Source organism: Xyrauchen texanus, chromosome 11, assembly GCF_025860055.1.
Source record: "Xyrauchen texanus isolate HMW12.3.18 chromosome 11, RBS_HiC_50CHRs, whole genome shotgun sequence".
Taxonomy (NCBI): domain Eukaryota; kingdom Metazoa; phylum Chordata; class Actinopteri; order Cypriniformes; family Catostomidae; genus Xyrauchen; species Xyrauchen texanus.
Window position 1 is genome coordinate 6130597 of NC_068286.1, and position 18181 is coordinate 6148777.

The 18181-nt window shown below is 38.5% G+C and overlaps 1 protein-coding gene across 2 annotated transcripts in view; it reads right to left on the reverse strand.

Moving 5' to 3' along the window:
- LOC127652169 (type II inositol 3,4-bisphosphate 4-phosphatase-like) overlaps positions 1 to 11116 on the reverse strand; it is a 115045-nt gene extending 103929 nt beyond the window's left edge. For both annotated transcript variants that reach the window (XM_052138231.1, XM_052138230.1), the window contains exons 1-2: positions 10922 to 11116; positions 1390 to 1469 (exon numbers count right to left, since the gene is read on the reverse strand). In XM_052138231.1, the coding sequence (XP_051994191.1) occupies positions 1390 to 1469; positions 10922 to 11065 (224 nt within the window). In that variant the 5' untranslated portion in view covers positions 11066 to 11116. The remainder of the gene's footprint in view (positions 1 to 1389; positions 1470 to 10921) is intronic.
- Positions 11117 to 18181: the final 7065 nt, after the last annotated feature.

Here is an 18181-nt window from a genome sequence, read left to right on the forward strand (position 1 = left end):
ATATTACAGGTAAGATATTTTATTTATATGGTGTGTGTGTGTGTGTGTGTGTGTGTGTGTGTGTGTGTGTGTGTGTGTGTGTGTGTGTGTGTGTGTGTGTGTGTGTGTGTGTGTGTGTGTGTGTGTGTGTGTGTGTGTGTGTGTGTGTGTGTGTGTGTGTGTGTGTGTGTGTGTGTGTGTGTGTGTGTGTGTGTGTGTGTGTGTGTGTGTGTGTGTGTGTGTGTGTGTGTAGCGGTTAGCGCTAAGAACCTGGCGACCCGAGTTCGATTCCCGCTCATGGCCAACACCAGTGACGATTATCTGAACCGGTCCCAGGCCTCCCCTAGGTCGACTCAGCCTAAAATGACGTTTGTAACTTCATTTATTACAGAACATCAATGTTTCCAACAAGTCAAAACAACAGCATAAGATATGACACTTATCTGCTCAGATGACATGTTTTCGGATATCCATCCTTTCCTTTCTTTCATTATTTATTTGTCCATTCGCTCTGATAAGATGTCCTGTACTCATGTGTACACCGGTGCCCCGAAGTGCAACTTATACTTCATTACCAAAACACTGTTCTTCTGCAAAACGTGTGCAGTTTTATTTATTAACCTGCTAGAGAGACTACAGGTACATAGTGTAGTTTTAGTTTATAAAAAGATATTCAAATAAGTGCAGGCAAGCAATTGCTCATCTTGTACCTTCTCAACTAGTGTTTATGTGCTTCAAAACTGAGTGCAAGCTAGCGTCCAGTGAAAACACAACTCATGCTTTAATAGGGCCGTCAGATATCTCTGTGCGACCACTAAATATTTAACAAATACAAGAACAGATGGGCTGCTTTATGCTAAACTTCCAGTATTCCCAGGCATGTTTGATCAGCTGTTTGAGACTGACATCATCTGTGTACCTCCAGAGAGTTCAAAGCGTGTACAAAAAGCATGAGAAATTAAGTTTAGACTCGCAAAAGACAGCACGGCCTATATGCAGTCAGTAGTCTACCGCACTGGAAGGTTTGGCAGAGAATTATATAATATTAGGGATCCACCGAAATTTCAACCACTGAAAAATGTCACCCGAAGATGCCATTATAAAATGTATACCTGTGATAAAAAAACGTAATTTAAAATCCAATAACAGAATCTTTTAGCAATGTGCACGTGAAATGATACAGGTTTAATTGGACCTAATATACAGTAAATGTAAATCAAGATATTACAGTAACAATGCCAACTGTATTACAAACAATGACAAATATTACAATATATATTCCTAAAGCTGTTCCAAACAAGCCCAAATCAAAATTATTATTATTTTTGGTTTTAAAATGTTTAGGATTTTCGATTACTGCCAGGGTTTGTTCGGTGCATCACTATAAATCCAGAATGCATGTCAACATACCTCAGGTTGAGAGAGAGCTGTTGGTCTTTGGACTGGAGGAGATCGGCCAGAGAGAAGCAGGTGCTTCCCAAAAAACTGCTCTGTAGAGGGAAAACAGAAGAAAGAACCCGATTATGAAAAAACAACAACATCTAGAAATTACTCCTTCCTACTGTACAATCCTCTTACCAAACACACATGTGGTGGAAAATGCATCCTGAGTGTATCCAACACACCCAAGTCATCAATGTTTAAGGGTGTCAGCGTGTCTAACCTGTACTACAACTTTAAGAATAGCATTTGCTTCATTCCAGTTAAGTTTATGATCTGCAAGAATAAATTGTTGAACAGGGCTCGACAGTAAGCATTGCCATGCAAATTGCGAATTACAAAATGACGTGGTCTTGATTATTTTCAACAGCAGAATAAGAACTTTGTAATAAGTGGCACAGGCCTAGGCTATCACACACTCTACCAGTCAAAAGTTTGAATACACCTACTCATTTGTTGTTATTATTAAAATGTTTTAACATAATCAAATAATAAGATCAGATATGTCAAAGCACACAAATGGAAGTATGGGAATTATGTAGTGAACAAACAAATTTAAAATAAAGAAAAATGAGCTGAACTTGATTTAATCATGGAGTTGAACCACATGTTTGAAATGAGCTTTTCTAAATGATCATGTAATTTCAACTTAGAGGGGCCAAACTCATTCAAGTGAATCCAACAACATTTGACATGCCAAAAACCCTCACAAGAAACTCTTTTAGTGACATGCAGCTACTTATTATTATGAACATGGAAGGATTGAGTAAAACTGATGATAAAGAAATCTTAGAATTGAGAAATACTTTTATCAGATTTATGAAATTATACTTTCCATTTTCTCACAAAAATACAACGTGCTTGTAGAGCGGAGGAGGGCGGGGCCGGGCCGGAACAACTCACGCCCGGTCCCCATTCAGCCTGATGGGGGCGCGCGAGGGATAAAGGCGGCCGGTGACGACAGTCCGAGAGAGAGAGAGAGAATTGACATGCAGCTGCTCTGTCTGTTTATGTTTGTGTGTTTTTGTTCAGTTTTATATTAAAACTATTATGTATATTGCCAAGCCGGTTCTCGCCACCTCCTTGCCCATTAACCGCTTTACAGTGTTCTAAATGTGTTTTAAAAATATTGACAAATCTAGCGTTTTAATTAGATAAAGAAGAAATTACAAATACAGGATGATTTTGATAGTTCAACAGATAAACAGAAAAAAAATTGTCACCAACGATACACACACAGAAATTGTTTGGGGAATTCTCTAAAACAAGATTAATAATATTATATAAACACTGGCGGCCAAAAGTTTGGAATAATGTTCAGATTTTGCTGTTGCGGAAGGATATTTGTACTTTAATTCACCAAAGTGGCATTAAACTGATCACAATGTATATTCAGGACATTACTGATGTATAAAACAACATCATCACTATTTAAAAAAAGTCATTTTAGATCAAATCTAGACAGCAGCATCACTCCAACACCTTATCCTCGAGTAATCATGATAAATTGATCATTTGACACTAGAAAATCACTTGCCATTATATCAAACACAGCTGAAAGATATTTGGTTCATTAAATGAAGCTTAATGTTGTCTTTGTGTTTGTTTTTGAGTTGCCACATTATGCAATAGACTGGCATGTCTTAAGGTCAATATTAGATCAAAAATGGCTTAAAAGAAACTTTCTTTAGAAACTCATCAATCAATCATTGTTTTGAGGAATGAAGGTTGTACAATGCTTGAAATTGCCAAAAAACTGCAGATTTCATACAAAGGTGTCACTACAGTCTTCAAAGATAAAGCACAACTGTCTCTAACAAGGACAGAAAGAGATGTGGAAGACCAGATGTGCAACTAAACAAGAGGATGAGTACATCAGAGTCTCTAGTTTGAGAAATAGACGCCTCACATGTCCTCCGCTGACAGCTTCATTGAATTCTACCCGCTCAACACCAGTTTCATGCACAACAGTAAAGAGAAGACTCAGGAGGACTTCTGGGAAGAACTGCAAAGAAAAAGACACTTTTGAAATAGAAAAACAAAAAGAAAAGTTTAGAGTGGGCAAAGAAACACAGACATTGGACAACAGATAATTGGAAAAGAGTGTTACGGATCTGAACCCCATTGAGCTTTTGTGGGATCAGTTAGACTGTAAGGTGTGTGAGAAGTGCCCGACAGGACAGTCACATCTATGGCAAGTGCTACAGGAAGTGTGGGGTGAAAGGTCAAGTGCTACAGGAAGTGTGGGGTGAAAGGTCAAGTGCTACAGGAAGTGTGGGGTGAAAGGTCAAGTTATTAATGTCCTTATTATACATTGTGATCAGTTGAATGCCACTTTGGTGACTAAAAGTACCAATTTCTTCCCATAAGAGCAAAATCTGTACATTATTCCAAACTTTTGGCCGGCAGTGTGTGTAATATATATATATATATATATATACTTTAATAAATAAATAAATATACAGAAAATATATATAAAAAGTTGAATTATCATGGTTGAAACAACCACATTTACCTCAAATTATACATATATACGGTAGTATAACGATAAAACTCAGAGTCTCTGTGAACTTACTGTATGACCAGTGATTGAAAAAAATGGTAGGTTCACCAATATTTTGCACAACTTAATGTGACCTCAGAAACCTTGATGCTCTTTCAGTCTCTTACGCTCTCAGTATGTACCCGTCTAAAATACTGTGGAAATGATGTGATGATGTTAACGGTGGATACTTGGAAAGGGAATATTCTCATTCCCAGCACACACGGCAATCACCTGCTTCTGGCAGCCTGGAAACGCATTTATGTGTGTGTGTGTTTATGCATGAATTCATGGGTTGGAGTGAGCATGCATAAAGTCATAGAAAAGATCCAGCCAGGGCCATCGATAAACACACACACACATTCACAGACATAAACACACCGAGCACTTGAAACAGAAAAGGAAGACTGAGAAAGGAAAAGGATGAGAGAGAGAAAGGGAGAGAGAGTGACGTCAGAGAACTAGAAAAAGAGTTCACCAAGACAAACTTTGATGTTGGCTTGACAATGCCTTGGCTGAAAGTTTAAAAGAGTTTACAGAGCTTGAAGTTTACACAAGCCATACACTCAGACAAATATTTTGCAGTTGCTGAGGTGTTAGGGATGGTTGCTAGGTGGTTGCTAAGGGTTTCAGAGCATTTGCTAGCGTGCTCTAAGTGGTTGCCAGGGCGTAGCTAATTGGTTGCCAGGGTGCTTTGAATGGTTGCTCTATGTTATTCAGTTGCCATGGTGTTAAGATTGGTTGCTATTGCGTTGCTAATCGTTTGCTATGGTGTTCTTGATGGTTGCTAGAACACTGATAATTGGTTGCCAGGGTATTTTGGATGGTTTCCAGGGTATTGCTAACCGGTTGCTAGGGTATTCTGGATGGTTGCTAGGGAATTGCTAATCGGTTGCTAGGGTGTTTTGCCAGGGTTTTGCTAGTCTGTTGCTTAAGTACTCTGAATGGTTTTAAGTGCACTGTAATTAGTTGCCAGAGTTTTCTGGGTGGTTGCTAGGACTCTGCTAATTTGTTGCCAGGGTGTTCTTGGTGGTTACTAGTGCTATGGTAATCAGTTGTCAGGGTGTTCTGGACGGTTGCCAAGACATTGTTAATCAGTTGCTAAGGTACTCTGAATGGTTTCCAGGGCACTGCTAATTGGTTGCTAGGTTGTTCTGGATGGTTGCATAGGCATTGCTAATCAGTTGCTAGGGAGTTCTGAATGGTTGCTATGGTGTTGCTTTTAGAGGCTAGGGTAATTTAGGTAGTTGTCAAGGTGTTGGTCATCAATTGCTAGGGGGATCTGGATGGTTGCTAGGGCTCTGCTAATCAGTTTCCAGGGTGTTCTGGATAGTTGCTAGGATATTGCCAATGAGTTGCTATGGTGTGGTTGCCTGGGTGTTACTAATTGGATGTTAGTGTGTTTTGAATGGTTGCTAGGGCATTCTGTATGGTTAATAGGGTGGTGCTAATCAGTTGATAAGGTGCTCTGTGTTGTTGCCAGGGCACGGATAATCGGTTGCTAGGGTGTTCTAGATGGTTGCCAGGGAATTGCTAATAGGTTGCTAGGACATGCTTGATGGTTGCTAGTGCATTCTGGATGTTTGTTTGTGTGTTGCTATCAGAAGCTAGTGTACTCTGGATGGTTTCCAGGGTGTTGCCATGTTTTTCTGGGTGGTTGCTTGAGTATTGATAATAAGTTGCTACAGTGCTCAGGATAGTTGACAGGGTGGTTTTAATCAGTTGCCAGAGTGTTCTAGATGGTTACTAGGGTGTTGTTATTGGATGCTAGGGTCCTCAATGGTTGTCAGGGCATTACTAATTGGTTTCTATACAGTGTTTGGAAGGTTGCTAGGGCAATGCTAAACAGTTGCTAGGGCGTGCTAGTAGATTGTCAAGGTGTTAATTAAGATGTTTTGCTTAGTATTAGCTGGTGTAATGTGGTCTCCCAAACTGACCAACTGAAAAGTGCCCAAAACTCTAAAAAAACCAGTAAACTCACCAGGCCGGGAGACCAGCTAACACCAACATACCAGCTTAGGCTGGTTTAACACAACACAATAAGACTTTGAAGAAGAGATGTAGAAATGTAGACTGTAAGTGTTATTCATAAAGTAGCTCTTCCGTTGAGAGAACCGGTCAAACCAAGGACATAAAGCCCTCTATGCAGCTTCAATTAGTAATTAAAACAAACACACACTCACTCATGCACACACTCAGAGAGGAATCCCTCGACATTTTCTCCAAAAATTAATTAAAGTGCTGTGTTCTTCACTGTGAAGTGTCTGCGCTTCAGGCCCAGACAGAATCTGCTGACTTTTTTCACATTGTCTCCACTGATTTTAAGAGCAAATCTGCAGAATGGGTTTAAAAATGGTCAAACGTGTTAAACAGAGGTGAATAATACATAACCCATTTGAAAACAAGATTATTCTCACGTTTCGAACCTCTAGTCACCTCTAGTTTCTAACAACTCTGTTGTCCTGTTTCTCTATAAATCACCACTATATTCCATCACATTAAAATCCTTGGAAACCAAACATGGGCAGCACATAATGCTCCCGTCGAATGTTTCTCTGATTTGCGTGTTTGCATTTTTAAATATTTACTCTGAACACCATGCTCACGGCTCTTGTCCAAACATCTGTAATGCAGGATATCTGTCTCACAGTTGTGCTTCACATGATGAAATATCTTGGAATATTTTGTACAGTTTGACTCTGACAGCAGCGCAGGGTGATTGAAAACACGATCTAGTGTTTTGAGCAGGAGTTGCTTTGCATCATCATCTTAAATTGATCTCAATATGAAGGTCACTATCAGTTGTTTGGGAGGTTAAACATAGCACGGGTAGTGATTTATTGATCTTTTGCATGTGCTGAAAAGATTACAGGCCAATTTCAAGAACTGAAAATGACGGAGAAAAATAGCTGGATGCTTAATTTAAATAATTAGTACATATACTCAATAAATACTGTTTAGGCTACTCTACAAATGCTGTATATATCCTCAACAAGCACTCAGCATTTTATTTTACAAGCACTACATATACGCTAAAATTATATACTGGGCTACTCTACAAGTACGCTCTACATAGTTGAGATGCATTTGATTTTCATGACTTTCAGTTCCGTTAATGGTTCCTATAAATGCAAATTTCTGTAGTAAAATACTCAAACAGTGTTTCCTGCAGTGCAATACAGCAGCAGCTCTACCCTCTACTGAATCCACAGCGTGAAACACACAACACTACTAGTGTATTTTGATTCCCGTACGAATTACTCTTACAGGCCGGAGCTTTTAAATCTAGTGCGAAACATAATACACTTCCGGTATTGTCCAATTCCCCAAAAATGTACATAATAAACTGGTTCATTGAATCTACAGAGCAAAAGTTGACATAAATAAGAACTGTTGAAGTATCACAAGCTTGATGTGCAACATTGATATGTGATATGATAGGTGTGGATGAGAAACGGATCAATATTTAACAGATTTTTTTTTACAATAAATCTCCACTTTCACTTTCACTTTCACATTCATCTTTTTTGGTGATTTACATTTCTCCTGCATATCGCCACCTGCTGGGCAAGGAGGAGAATTTAAAGTAAAAAAGTACTTAAATATTGATCTGTTTCTCACCTACACCTATCATATCACTTCAGGAAACATGGATTTTACCACTGGAGTCTTTACGGATACTTTTATGCTGCTGTTATGTGCTTCTTAAAGCTTCAATGATCAGGCCACCATTCAGTTGCATTAGGACCTACAGGGCTGAGATATTAATCTAAAAATCTTCATTTGTGTTCAGCAGAAGAAAGGAAGGCATCGGGAATGGACATGAGGTGGCGAGTAAATGACGAGAGATTTTTGGGGTGAACGATTCCTGTAAGGAACTGGAATTGTTATATTCCTTACATGTGCAAACTCCTTATAAACACATACAAGAGCTCTACATCCACTGAAAACGCTCTATATATACACATGTGCACTCTACAAATACTCTGCATAGTGGATTCGCCATGACCATGTTTCACAAAAGGTGTGAAACCTTGATAGCAAACCACTTGCAGCTATTAATTTATTTATTTTTGTGCATTATTTTCTTCCTTTCTTCCTCCTTGTTTTTGTCCTGAAGCTCCTCAGGCAGACTCATGAGCAGCAGACATCACCTCAGAAATTGTCTCAGTCTCAGGATGAGTCACATGCTACAGCAATTCTTTCTCTTGTAAATTTCCAACAGTTGGAGGGAATTTCTGCATTTAAAGGGCATCCTCTGCACTGACCTCTACACCAACACTTCCTTCCTCAGCGCTCTCTTGCTAATTTATCATCTTCCCTGCTGTGTTTGCAAGATAACACAACCACACACACATATACACAATAAAGATTGCACAACTAAATTATACACAGTCAAAAAATTATAATAATAATACTGGATTTTCAAGCTATTTATACTAGAAACATAGCAAATATCTGACTTTTGTCTAGTCTTGTTTTGCTTTTTTTAAAGGTATTAGCTCACATGCACCCTTTGTTCCACAAAAATATTAAACATGTATGGTCACAAACAAATGCATACAAACACAAATAGTAAACGTAGCCCCTTATCTTCACCAAAAGTGCGTTAGTTTATTGAAAACAATCTGCAAAAATCGTCTCTCGCTATAAAAACATGATTAAAGTTGATTTGCAATTCCTATAAATGCCAATGATTGAAAGGCAGAATAAAAGAATAATATTAATGTTTAAGGTAAGTTTAGGATTCTGAAGATCAGCGAACGAAGAGACAAGAGAGAGAGATAAATGAGACGAGCTCAGTGAGGTGGTCCTGATATTCATAATGAATAATAATCACTTTAGCTAGCTCTCTCTCTCGCTCGCTCTCTCGCTCTCGCTCTCTCTCTCTCTCTCTCTCTCTCTCTCTCTGCTCTCAAACTTCATATTGTGCCCTCCCACTTGTCACCAAATGAAGTGTGTGTTCAAAGCCTGCGCCAGCACACGCATTGAACACACACTTTTTACTTAGCAATCTAAATGAGGTTTTACCTGGGACTTTACACAATTAAAATAATAATAATTATTATTATAGACACACCCTTACCCAACCCTACATCTTATTTATTTATTTTTTTTCATATTTACATTAATAATAGTTAAAAAAAACAGTATTTTCATTATGAATCGTTTTTCCAATTGAGGTTCTGTCAAATATGTGCCAAAACTATAACACACACACACACACACACACACACACACACACACACACACACACACACACACGGATCTAATTACTATTGACTGACCCAAACAATCTTAATTTTGTTTATAATATACGGTGTATATATATATTTCATAAATATATAGAAATATAAAACCAATACAATTTGTAGATAAATATATTTAAATATGAATTAATAGGAATATCATAAAATATCAATGCATCGATTAATGCTCGGCACCATATTTTCCTCAATATATTTTTGAGGCATTGATATGTTAACATTTGCCAACATTTAATTTAATTTGTGTGTTTTCAATTCACTGTCAGTTGTCCTTCTGTTTAATGTAGTCTGTCGTTATAGCTTTGGGAGACCACAAGGGGGTGATATATCATTTAATGCTGAAGGATGCGTCGATGCGGTGCAGGCGGCAGTCCAAAGTTGTGAATCTAGTCACCATACACACTGAAGTTACGAAGGTTTTTGTACTTCAAGAATAAACGTACCGGTAGTAGGGTTGATGTGTTTGCTGGTTAGTTTATAAAATCTGGTATAACTGTGCAAAATTGAATGATTAGAAATGGTGACATTTATTATGCAATTACTCTGTATGTACCCTTGAATAGGTTTAATTTAAGGCTGTTAAACCACAAAAAGGCAAGTTGTAACTAAGAATACATCATGTATGCTTTATGAAAAATACATATACAGAAAATATCATCCAGTGATGGCTAGAGTAAATAATCTATGTCAGTTGATCACGATCAGCTGCTATCCGCGGCGCTGCAAACTTTTGAGCAGCCTCTAGAATCGTAGCTCATAGATGCTCATACCTTCATAGAAAATTATTGTTTTGAATTTAATAATGTGTCATGTCGCCCGGTGTGCGTCACCCTTTAAGTTAACCTGCTGCTCACACTTTACCAAAGGTTTGTTGAGAAATATGTATGAAAATATATTGAAAATACATCAGAAACAATCCAGATAAAGATCGATAATAAAACAAAATTCCCAATGATTATCGATGCATGAAAACGACATCTATCCCAAATCTGTAAATTAATATATATTAAAATGTATTAAATGTTAAAATTGTATTACACACACACACACACACACACACACACACACACACACACATATATATATATATATATGTGTGTGTGTGTGTATAATACAATTCTGAGGGTTGTCCCCCCCTAAAATATAATTAAAATATGTGTATTGTAAATAATATATTCTTAAAATAATTGTTTAAGACATAAAATAATACAAATGCAAACGGGGCAACAACCAAAAAAACCCTTGGTGTCCACTTCAAAAATTGCTCTTGAGAATTGTTATGTTTATTGTCCCCCCAACATTTTGATAAAATTGTCAGGTAACCTCATGTCTGGGGGCAATGGTGTCCCCAAACTATAGCTATGCGCGCGCGCGCGCACGCACACGCGCACGCGCGCGCACACACACACACACACACACACACACACACACACACTGTTTGCTCTTCAAAGACAGCGCATCTGACTCTGCACATTCATCTTCACAAACTGAAACAAACGCATATTTCCTACACTGCTCACCTTCACAAACACATCCTCAGTATCAACTCCTTCCCACCTGTAAGTTTGAGTCATTTGACTTTGGCTGACAGAGAATTCAGCGCAGCATAATTTAACACACTTGCATGCGTGTTTGCACCAACACACACACTTAAACTCCTCATTACATGTTGACATCCTGAAAGCAGACTCACTTGTTCAGAGTAGCGCTCAGAGATCCAGAGAGGACGCGTCCAAACAGCGTGGTGTCGCGGGGCAGCCTCCTTCACGTCTGTGCATACCAGCCTACAGTCAACAAACATGCACGCGCGCGCGCACACACACACACACACATACATACACCAGCGGAGGATGCAGAGATGCGAGCGCGCAGGAGCACGCGAAGCAGGAACGAAACTCGACTGACTGAATAAACCTCTGCGGATCTGAGCCAATGCCAGAGAGAGAGAGCGAGAGAGCGAGAGAGAGAGAGAGAGAGAGAGAGAGAGAGAGAGAGAAAGGGGAGGGATAGACAGGGTGAGGCGTGTAATACAGAGATTAAGGAAGGAACAGAGAGAGAGAGAGAGAGAGAGAGAGAGAGAGAGAGAGAGAGAGAGAGAGACATACATACATCTCAGACTGAAAGCTGGCCAGTGAAACAGTAACAGGGGTCAATGACTTAATGACTACTGGAATAAACACTGTTTACATACACACTAACACACACACACACAAAGACAAATATGCAATGAGAGCCCGTGTGTGTGTGTGTGTGTGTGTGGTTTCTCTGCTTTGCTCTGCAGTTGAAGGAATTACAGTTTTACATGCTCACAGCATGTAAACCCCCCACACACACACACATTTAGTTGAGTGCAATTTCAAAGGGTTTTTACTATATACTACTTTTGGCATGAGGGCGAGTAAATTATGAGAGAATTTTCATTTTTGGGTGAACTATTCCTTTAAATCATATATTCCTATTTTACATTATCCCCAAATTATTGGACACATAATAAACTCATACACATATCAGGTATCGGCTTTTTGAGTCACGTTTATGAAAGGAATTACAAAGTAAACATTTCTGCCTACATCTTCACACTGAGGTTTCACACATGTTTAGTGTGTTCACTATACATAAAGGTGTTGCAATGATAGTACTGTGTATTGCAGCAGCTGTTAAGAGAGCTCAGCAACACACATAAGCACACGGAAGTAAAGACATGGGCCTAATGCATTAATGTCACGTACATGTAAAATAGGCATCAGAAAAGGGAAAAGCAACACTTCTTTACTGGCGCATTTACAGTCATTACAGGTCATTCATAATTTAAAGGTGCTGTATGCCCCATATATAATTATTTTGGGGAGGAGACAGGGTAGGGAATAAAGCTACTGTATATCTACCGGGGATTTATAAAGTGTAGTTTGCGCATACAAACAAGTGACACTAGCTGTTTTTATTACATCACTAGTCTCAGCCTCCATCCACTGTCAATTTATGGACCATCTCATACAAAATCAAAAATCTAGGGATGCACCGATCCGATACCTGGATCGGTATCAGCTCCGATACTCACGTTTTCAACCGGATCGGGTATCGGTCTAACAAACCCAATCCAAATTCGATACTGTGTGTTAGTCTTGGTCTTTACCGTCAAGCTAAATTACATAAAAGTACCATTAAAGTAGTCCATATGATTGTGCATTTTATTTAAAGTCTTTGTGAATCTTAAAAGGTTGCGTTCAGTAAAGAAATAGTCTGAATGCACATCACGCTTCTGTAAATGAGAAGTGCTCTGTTGTGTCTCAGACAAACACATAGCACGCACAGGCTATTGATGCACAGAGCTGGAGCTGCCACTAGGGGCCCCATTACCATGGGTTCAGTATAGCCAAATAATTACTTGCATTAAGGAAAAACAGCACTGGGCACACATACCAGATATATGCATGGCAATAGTCCAATGGAACCTGCCAAAAGATGTTGCATACTCTTTGAAGAAAAGATATGGTGAGATAAGTATGTCAATTTGACCTTCCTCAGCATAAGATCTTTCAAGGTATGAAACGTGTGGTTGGCGGCTTTATCTAGCGCATCAGCATCTCTGGGGCCAGTGGAACAGGGGTTGCGGTAACACGTTTCCTGAACCTGAAGAGACCGCTCTCTCTAAAGCTGCTCTCGGCAGGTACCATTACACTGCGTGCCCAATTATTAGTGCACTAAATTAAAAAACAAATTTCTCCCAACTCAATAGTTTATTCTCAATTTTTTTGAGTAGGTGCAACAAATAAGTAACACAAAATGACAATTAACATTTTCGGCCTTTCAAAAATATTCAGTGACCAAAGTAGCCACCCTTCTTTCAATAACTCCCATGAGCCGTCCATCCATGGAGTCTGTCAGTTTCTTGATCTGTTCTCGATCAACTTTCGCTGAAGCAGCAACCACAGCCTCCCAAATGATGTTCAAAGAGGTGTATGTTTGAGAAGGGCCCACAAGTTCTCAGTAGGATTTAAGTCAGATGAGGAAGGGGACCAAGTCATTATTTTGGCATCTTTGAGGCCCTTGCTGGCTAGCCAAGCAGTGGAGTACTTGGATGCATATGATGGAGCATTGTCCTGCATAAAGATCACAGCCTTCTTGAATGCTGAGGACTTCTTCCTGTACCACTGCTTGAAGAAAGTGCTTTCCAGTAACTGGCATTAGATTTGAGAGTTGAGTTACAGTCCATCTTCAACTCGAAAAGGTCCAACTACCTCTTCCTTAATGATAGCAGCACCTGACTCAAAGTGGTGTCCATTAGTGATCCAGCCAAGGGCCCGTCCATCTGGTCCATCAAGAGTCACTCTCATTTCATCTGTCCATAAAACCTTTGAAAAATCGGTCTTTATGTATTTCTTTGCCCAATCTTGACGCTTCAACTTGTGAATCTTATTCAGTGGTGGTCAGTGTTTCAGCCTTCTTGACCTTGGCCATGTCTCTGAGCACTTGGCACCTTGTACTTCTGGACACTCCAGGTAGGTTGCAGTTCTCGAATAGGGTAGCATTGGAGGATAATGGGTTACTGGTATCTTCAACTTAATTCCTCCATGCGTTTTTTCTGCTCCAGTTGACTATTCACAACAAAACGTTTGATTGCCCAGTGGTCAGGGACGGATTGTGACTTGCAAAGGCCTTGGGGCCAATTATCTCCAAGGCCCCCCTCCACCCAAAATCTCATCATTGTTAATGCCCAAAAGGGAGATCACCAAACTAGATCACGCAGCCTTAAAGCCCAGGGAACCCCCGGGCAGTCAATGGCCCCCTGGTAGTCAAGGGCCCCATTGGTCCAGTTGGTAATCCGTCCCTGCCGGTGGTCATGCCTCAATAGTTTAGCTATTTTAAGAGTGTTGCATCCGTCCGAAAGGCATTTTACAATATTTGACTTCTCAATGCCAGTTAAATCTCTTTTTTGGCACATTTTACCTGAGGTAATGAATCTGCCTAATAATTATGCACACCTTGATATAAGGTGTTAGTCACTTTGGCCACACCCTCCCTCATTACACAAATACATACCACCTGAAAATGATTGAATCCAATAAGCATTCAAGTTTATATGGTTTGGAGTTGGAAAATGTGCATGAAAATAATGATCAGATCAGAATACTCACTATAATTGGGCACGCAGTGTATGTGACACATCTGGTGCATTTCTTGTTATGTAGTTGTTTCATCACAATAGCCTACTTATTAGATTATATACTGTTCAATTATACATCAGGGTGCAAATAACATATGCCACTATTTACAGCGAGTGTTCTGTACCATACCTTTATTTGGTAATTTAATCATTTCTGATTCATTTGCACAGAATTTCTTTAAATAGATTTATTCATTTGTGCATGTGATGTGTGTTTGGTTCGTTTAATAATTGTGATCTTTCTTTTTTGTACTTCTGAAATAATCATACCTGTTCTGATAAACTACAGTTGATAGTTTTGCATTTTTAAGCGTTACGCTTTTAAATAAATACACTTGTTTATTTGCACAATTTATAGGTGTACATTTTGAAAATCTACTTGGAGCCCCCAAAATGCTAGGGACGGCCCTGCACACAAACTACACCTCAGATGTAGATGCAATATTAAAACATTTATTTCCTAATTTCTACACTTTCACATGTTATTTTAATGTTCTCGTGTGAACCCACGAGCCCTTATTTTATCATGAAGCAAAACCTCTGAGATTTCGTTTTATAATTTTATCACTCCACAGAAACACAGTAAGCGTGCGTCTCCTCTGTCATGGCATGTCATTAACATCGTGTGTATGAACCAGGAACAGTTGCATTACATGATCATTTAAAGTGAAATTCACTATCCAAGTTTGTACTTGTTCGTTTATATTTTCACGGGAGATTGTTATGAGCCTCTGCTGACAGCACACGCTCTTCAGGACAGGAGCTGGCTGACCTCCGCGGTGTGGCTCCGTGACTGTGGCTCGGAGTTCAACTGAATTACACAGACATTCATGGCATTCATACAGTATATAAGCTTAAAATTCACTTATTTGGGCATTAAAATGTGATTAGAATTTGAATGCCCAATTATAACGGTTGTCTCAAATAACCACGATTAGATGAAATAACTGCGACCAGACAGTTATTTAATAATCGCGAATTCTGTTTTTTTTCTTTCATTTTTTTAATTCCCTTTTCTTCCCATTTGGAATGCCCAATTCCCACTACTTAGTAGGTCCTCGTGGTGGCGCGGTTACTCATCAATCCGGGTGGCGGAGGACAAGTCTCAGTTGCCTCCACTTCTGAGACCGTCAATCCGTGCATCTTATCACGTGACTCGTTGTGCATGACACCGCGGAGACTCCCAGCATGTGGAGGCTCATGCTACTCTCCACGATCCACACACAACTTACCACACGCCCCATTGAGAACCACTAAACTTTATATTTAAAAAAGTATTTTAATTTTGCCATACAACGCTACAAAATGTCCATGTTGTTCTCAGATGACTTCATGAAAATCAATATTGACCAATATTGATAAGAAACACATTTCTATAGCTGTCATATAAAAAATTTATTGTTAATACCATCTTTTTTATTTATTTGAAAATACATCGTATGATAACTTAAATAATAAAACAATATAATGTATCATTAAAAACTACACTTAACATCAATTAATGATGACAGTATCCTGTTGATCAATTTAAGTTCGATTTTTTTGCAAATATGTTTATATATATATGGGAGGATTACTTTTGAAATGTATTCAACTACAGATTACAGAATAAATGCTGTAAAATGTAATTTGTGACGTATTTCGTTAGATTACTCAAGGTCAGTAATGTATTTAAAATACTTTGGATTACTTCTTCAGCACTGGAAGATTTTTTCACTTGTTTTGACTATTAAAAACTCAAAATACATGTTAAAAATACATTCTCTGAAAAACCCAAATATCTTATGCAGTGTTGCTTCTAAAACAAGATCAATCAAATTGATCATGTTTTAAAATTTTTAGATATTTTTACAGGAAACAATTCAAAAATTATTATCAAGAACATAATTTTTGCCCTAATATCAAAGGTCTTACTAGACAAAAGAAATTATGATCCAACATGAATTTTCTTGATAAATAAATATGATGGTGTCTGGTAACATGTGCATGTAAAATGGCTAGAATTAGCATTTTAGCTTAGCATAAAGCTGACAATTTACACAAGGTTTATTTCTATTTCTTCTGCTCCAAACTTACTTCAAAGGTACTTCTCTGATCCCACAAAAGCTCAATGGGGTTCAGATCCGTAACACTCTTTTCCAATTATCTGTTGTGCAATGTCTGTGTTTCTTTGCCCACTCAAACCTTTTCTTTTTGTTTTTCTGTATCAAAAGTGTCTTTTTCTTTGCAGTTCTTCCCATAAGTCCTCCTGAGTCTTCTCTTTACTGTTGTACATGAAACTGGTGTTGAGCGGGTAGAATTCAATGAAGCTGTCAGCGGAGGACATGTGAGGCGTCTATTTCTCAAACTAGAGACTCTGATGTACTCATCCTCTTGTTTAGTTGCACATCTGGTCTTCCACATCTCTTTCTGTCCTTGTTAGAGACAGTTGTGCTTTATCTTTGAAGACTGTAGTGACACCTTTGGATGAAATCTGCAGTTTTTTTGGCAATTTCAAGCATTGTACAGCCTTCATTCCTCAAAACAATGATTGATTGATGAGTTTCTAGAGAAAACTGTTTCTTTTTTCTATTTTTGACCTAATATTGACCTTAAGACGTGCCAATCTATTGCACACTGTGGCAACACAAACACAAAACAAACACAAACACAATGTTCAGCTTCATTTAATGAACCAAATATCTTTCAGCTGTGTTTGATATAATGGCAAGTAATTTTCTAGCACCAAATGATCAATTTATCATGATTACTCGAGGATAAGGTGTTGGAGTGATGCTGCTGTCTAGATCAAAAATGACTTTTTTCAAATAGTGATGTTGCTGTTTATTACATCATTGATGTCCTGAATATACTTTGTGATCAGTTGAATGCCACTTTGGTGAATTAAAGTACCGATTTCCTTCTGAAACAGCAAAATCTGAACATTATTCAAAACTTTAGGCTGCCAGTGTGTACTGTATATATATACAGTCAGGTGTATGTGCCTCCCACTTAAAAAGTGGGAGGCACATATACAAACTGTTGTAATTTCTACACCGTTCACCTGATTTGGATGTAAATAGCCTCAATTTAAAGCTGACAGTCTGCAGTTAAAGCACATCTTGTTTGTTTCATTTCAAATCCATTGTGGTGGTGTATAGAGCCAAAAAGATTAGAATTGTGTCGATGTCCCAATATTTATGGACCTGACTGTATATGAGTTTGTGGTCTGTATTACAGTAACCAAATGAAGAACAGGGGCAATTTGTAACCACAGAGCAATTTTAGCTAAATAAAAGTCAACCTTCTGTTTCCAATTTTACTATGAGATCAGTCTGCAGTTGGTCCCCCAATCCTGAATATGTTCTTACATCAATGTCAGTATTTTGAATATTGGCCGATAGATGGCAATAGTTTCTTTTTTATTTATTATTATTCCTCTGTGTTCCACTATGGCTGGCGCTGGAGGATTCTACGTATGACAGCAGCATCTAGATGTGAAATAAAAATAATCTCATGGGGGTATCTAAATCTTCCATCATTGACAATATTCATCCATATTTTTACCCTCACTTTAGTGCATATTTTGTTATTTTGATTTAATATTCAAGTGTTTTAAATTGAAGCGAGGTCATGCAAAGGACAATGCGACTTTATAGAAACATGACCCGTCAGCTCCAATAAGTGAGTTTCTAATCTTACTCCATCATACCATCCATATCCGCTACTACCCCTCACATGATCTCACATTGTGCATCACAGAAACATTGTGCTGTGCAGACATTTTAAATCAAGTAGTTTGATAAGTGC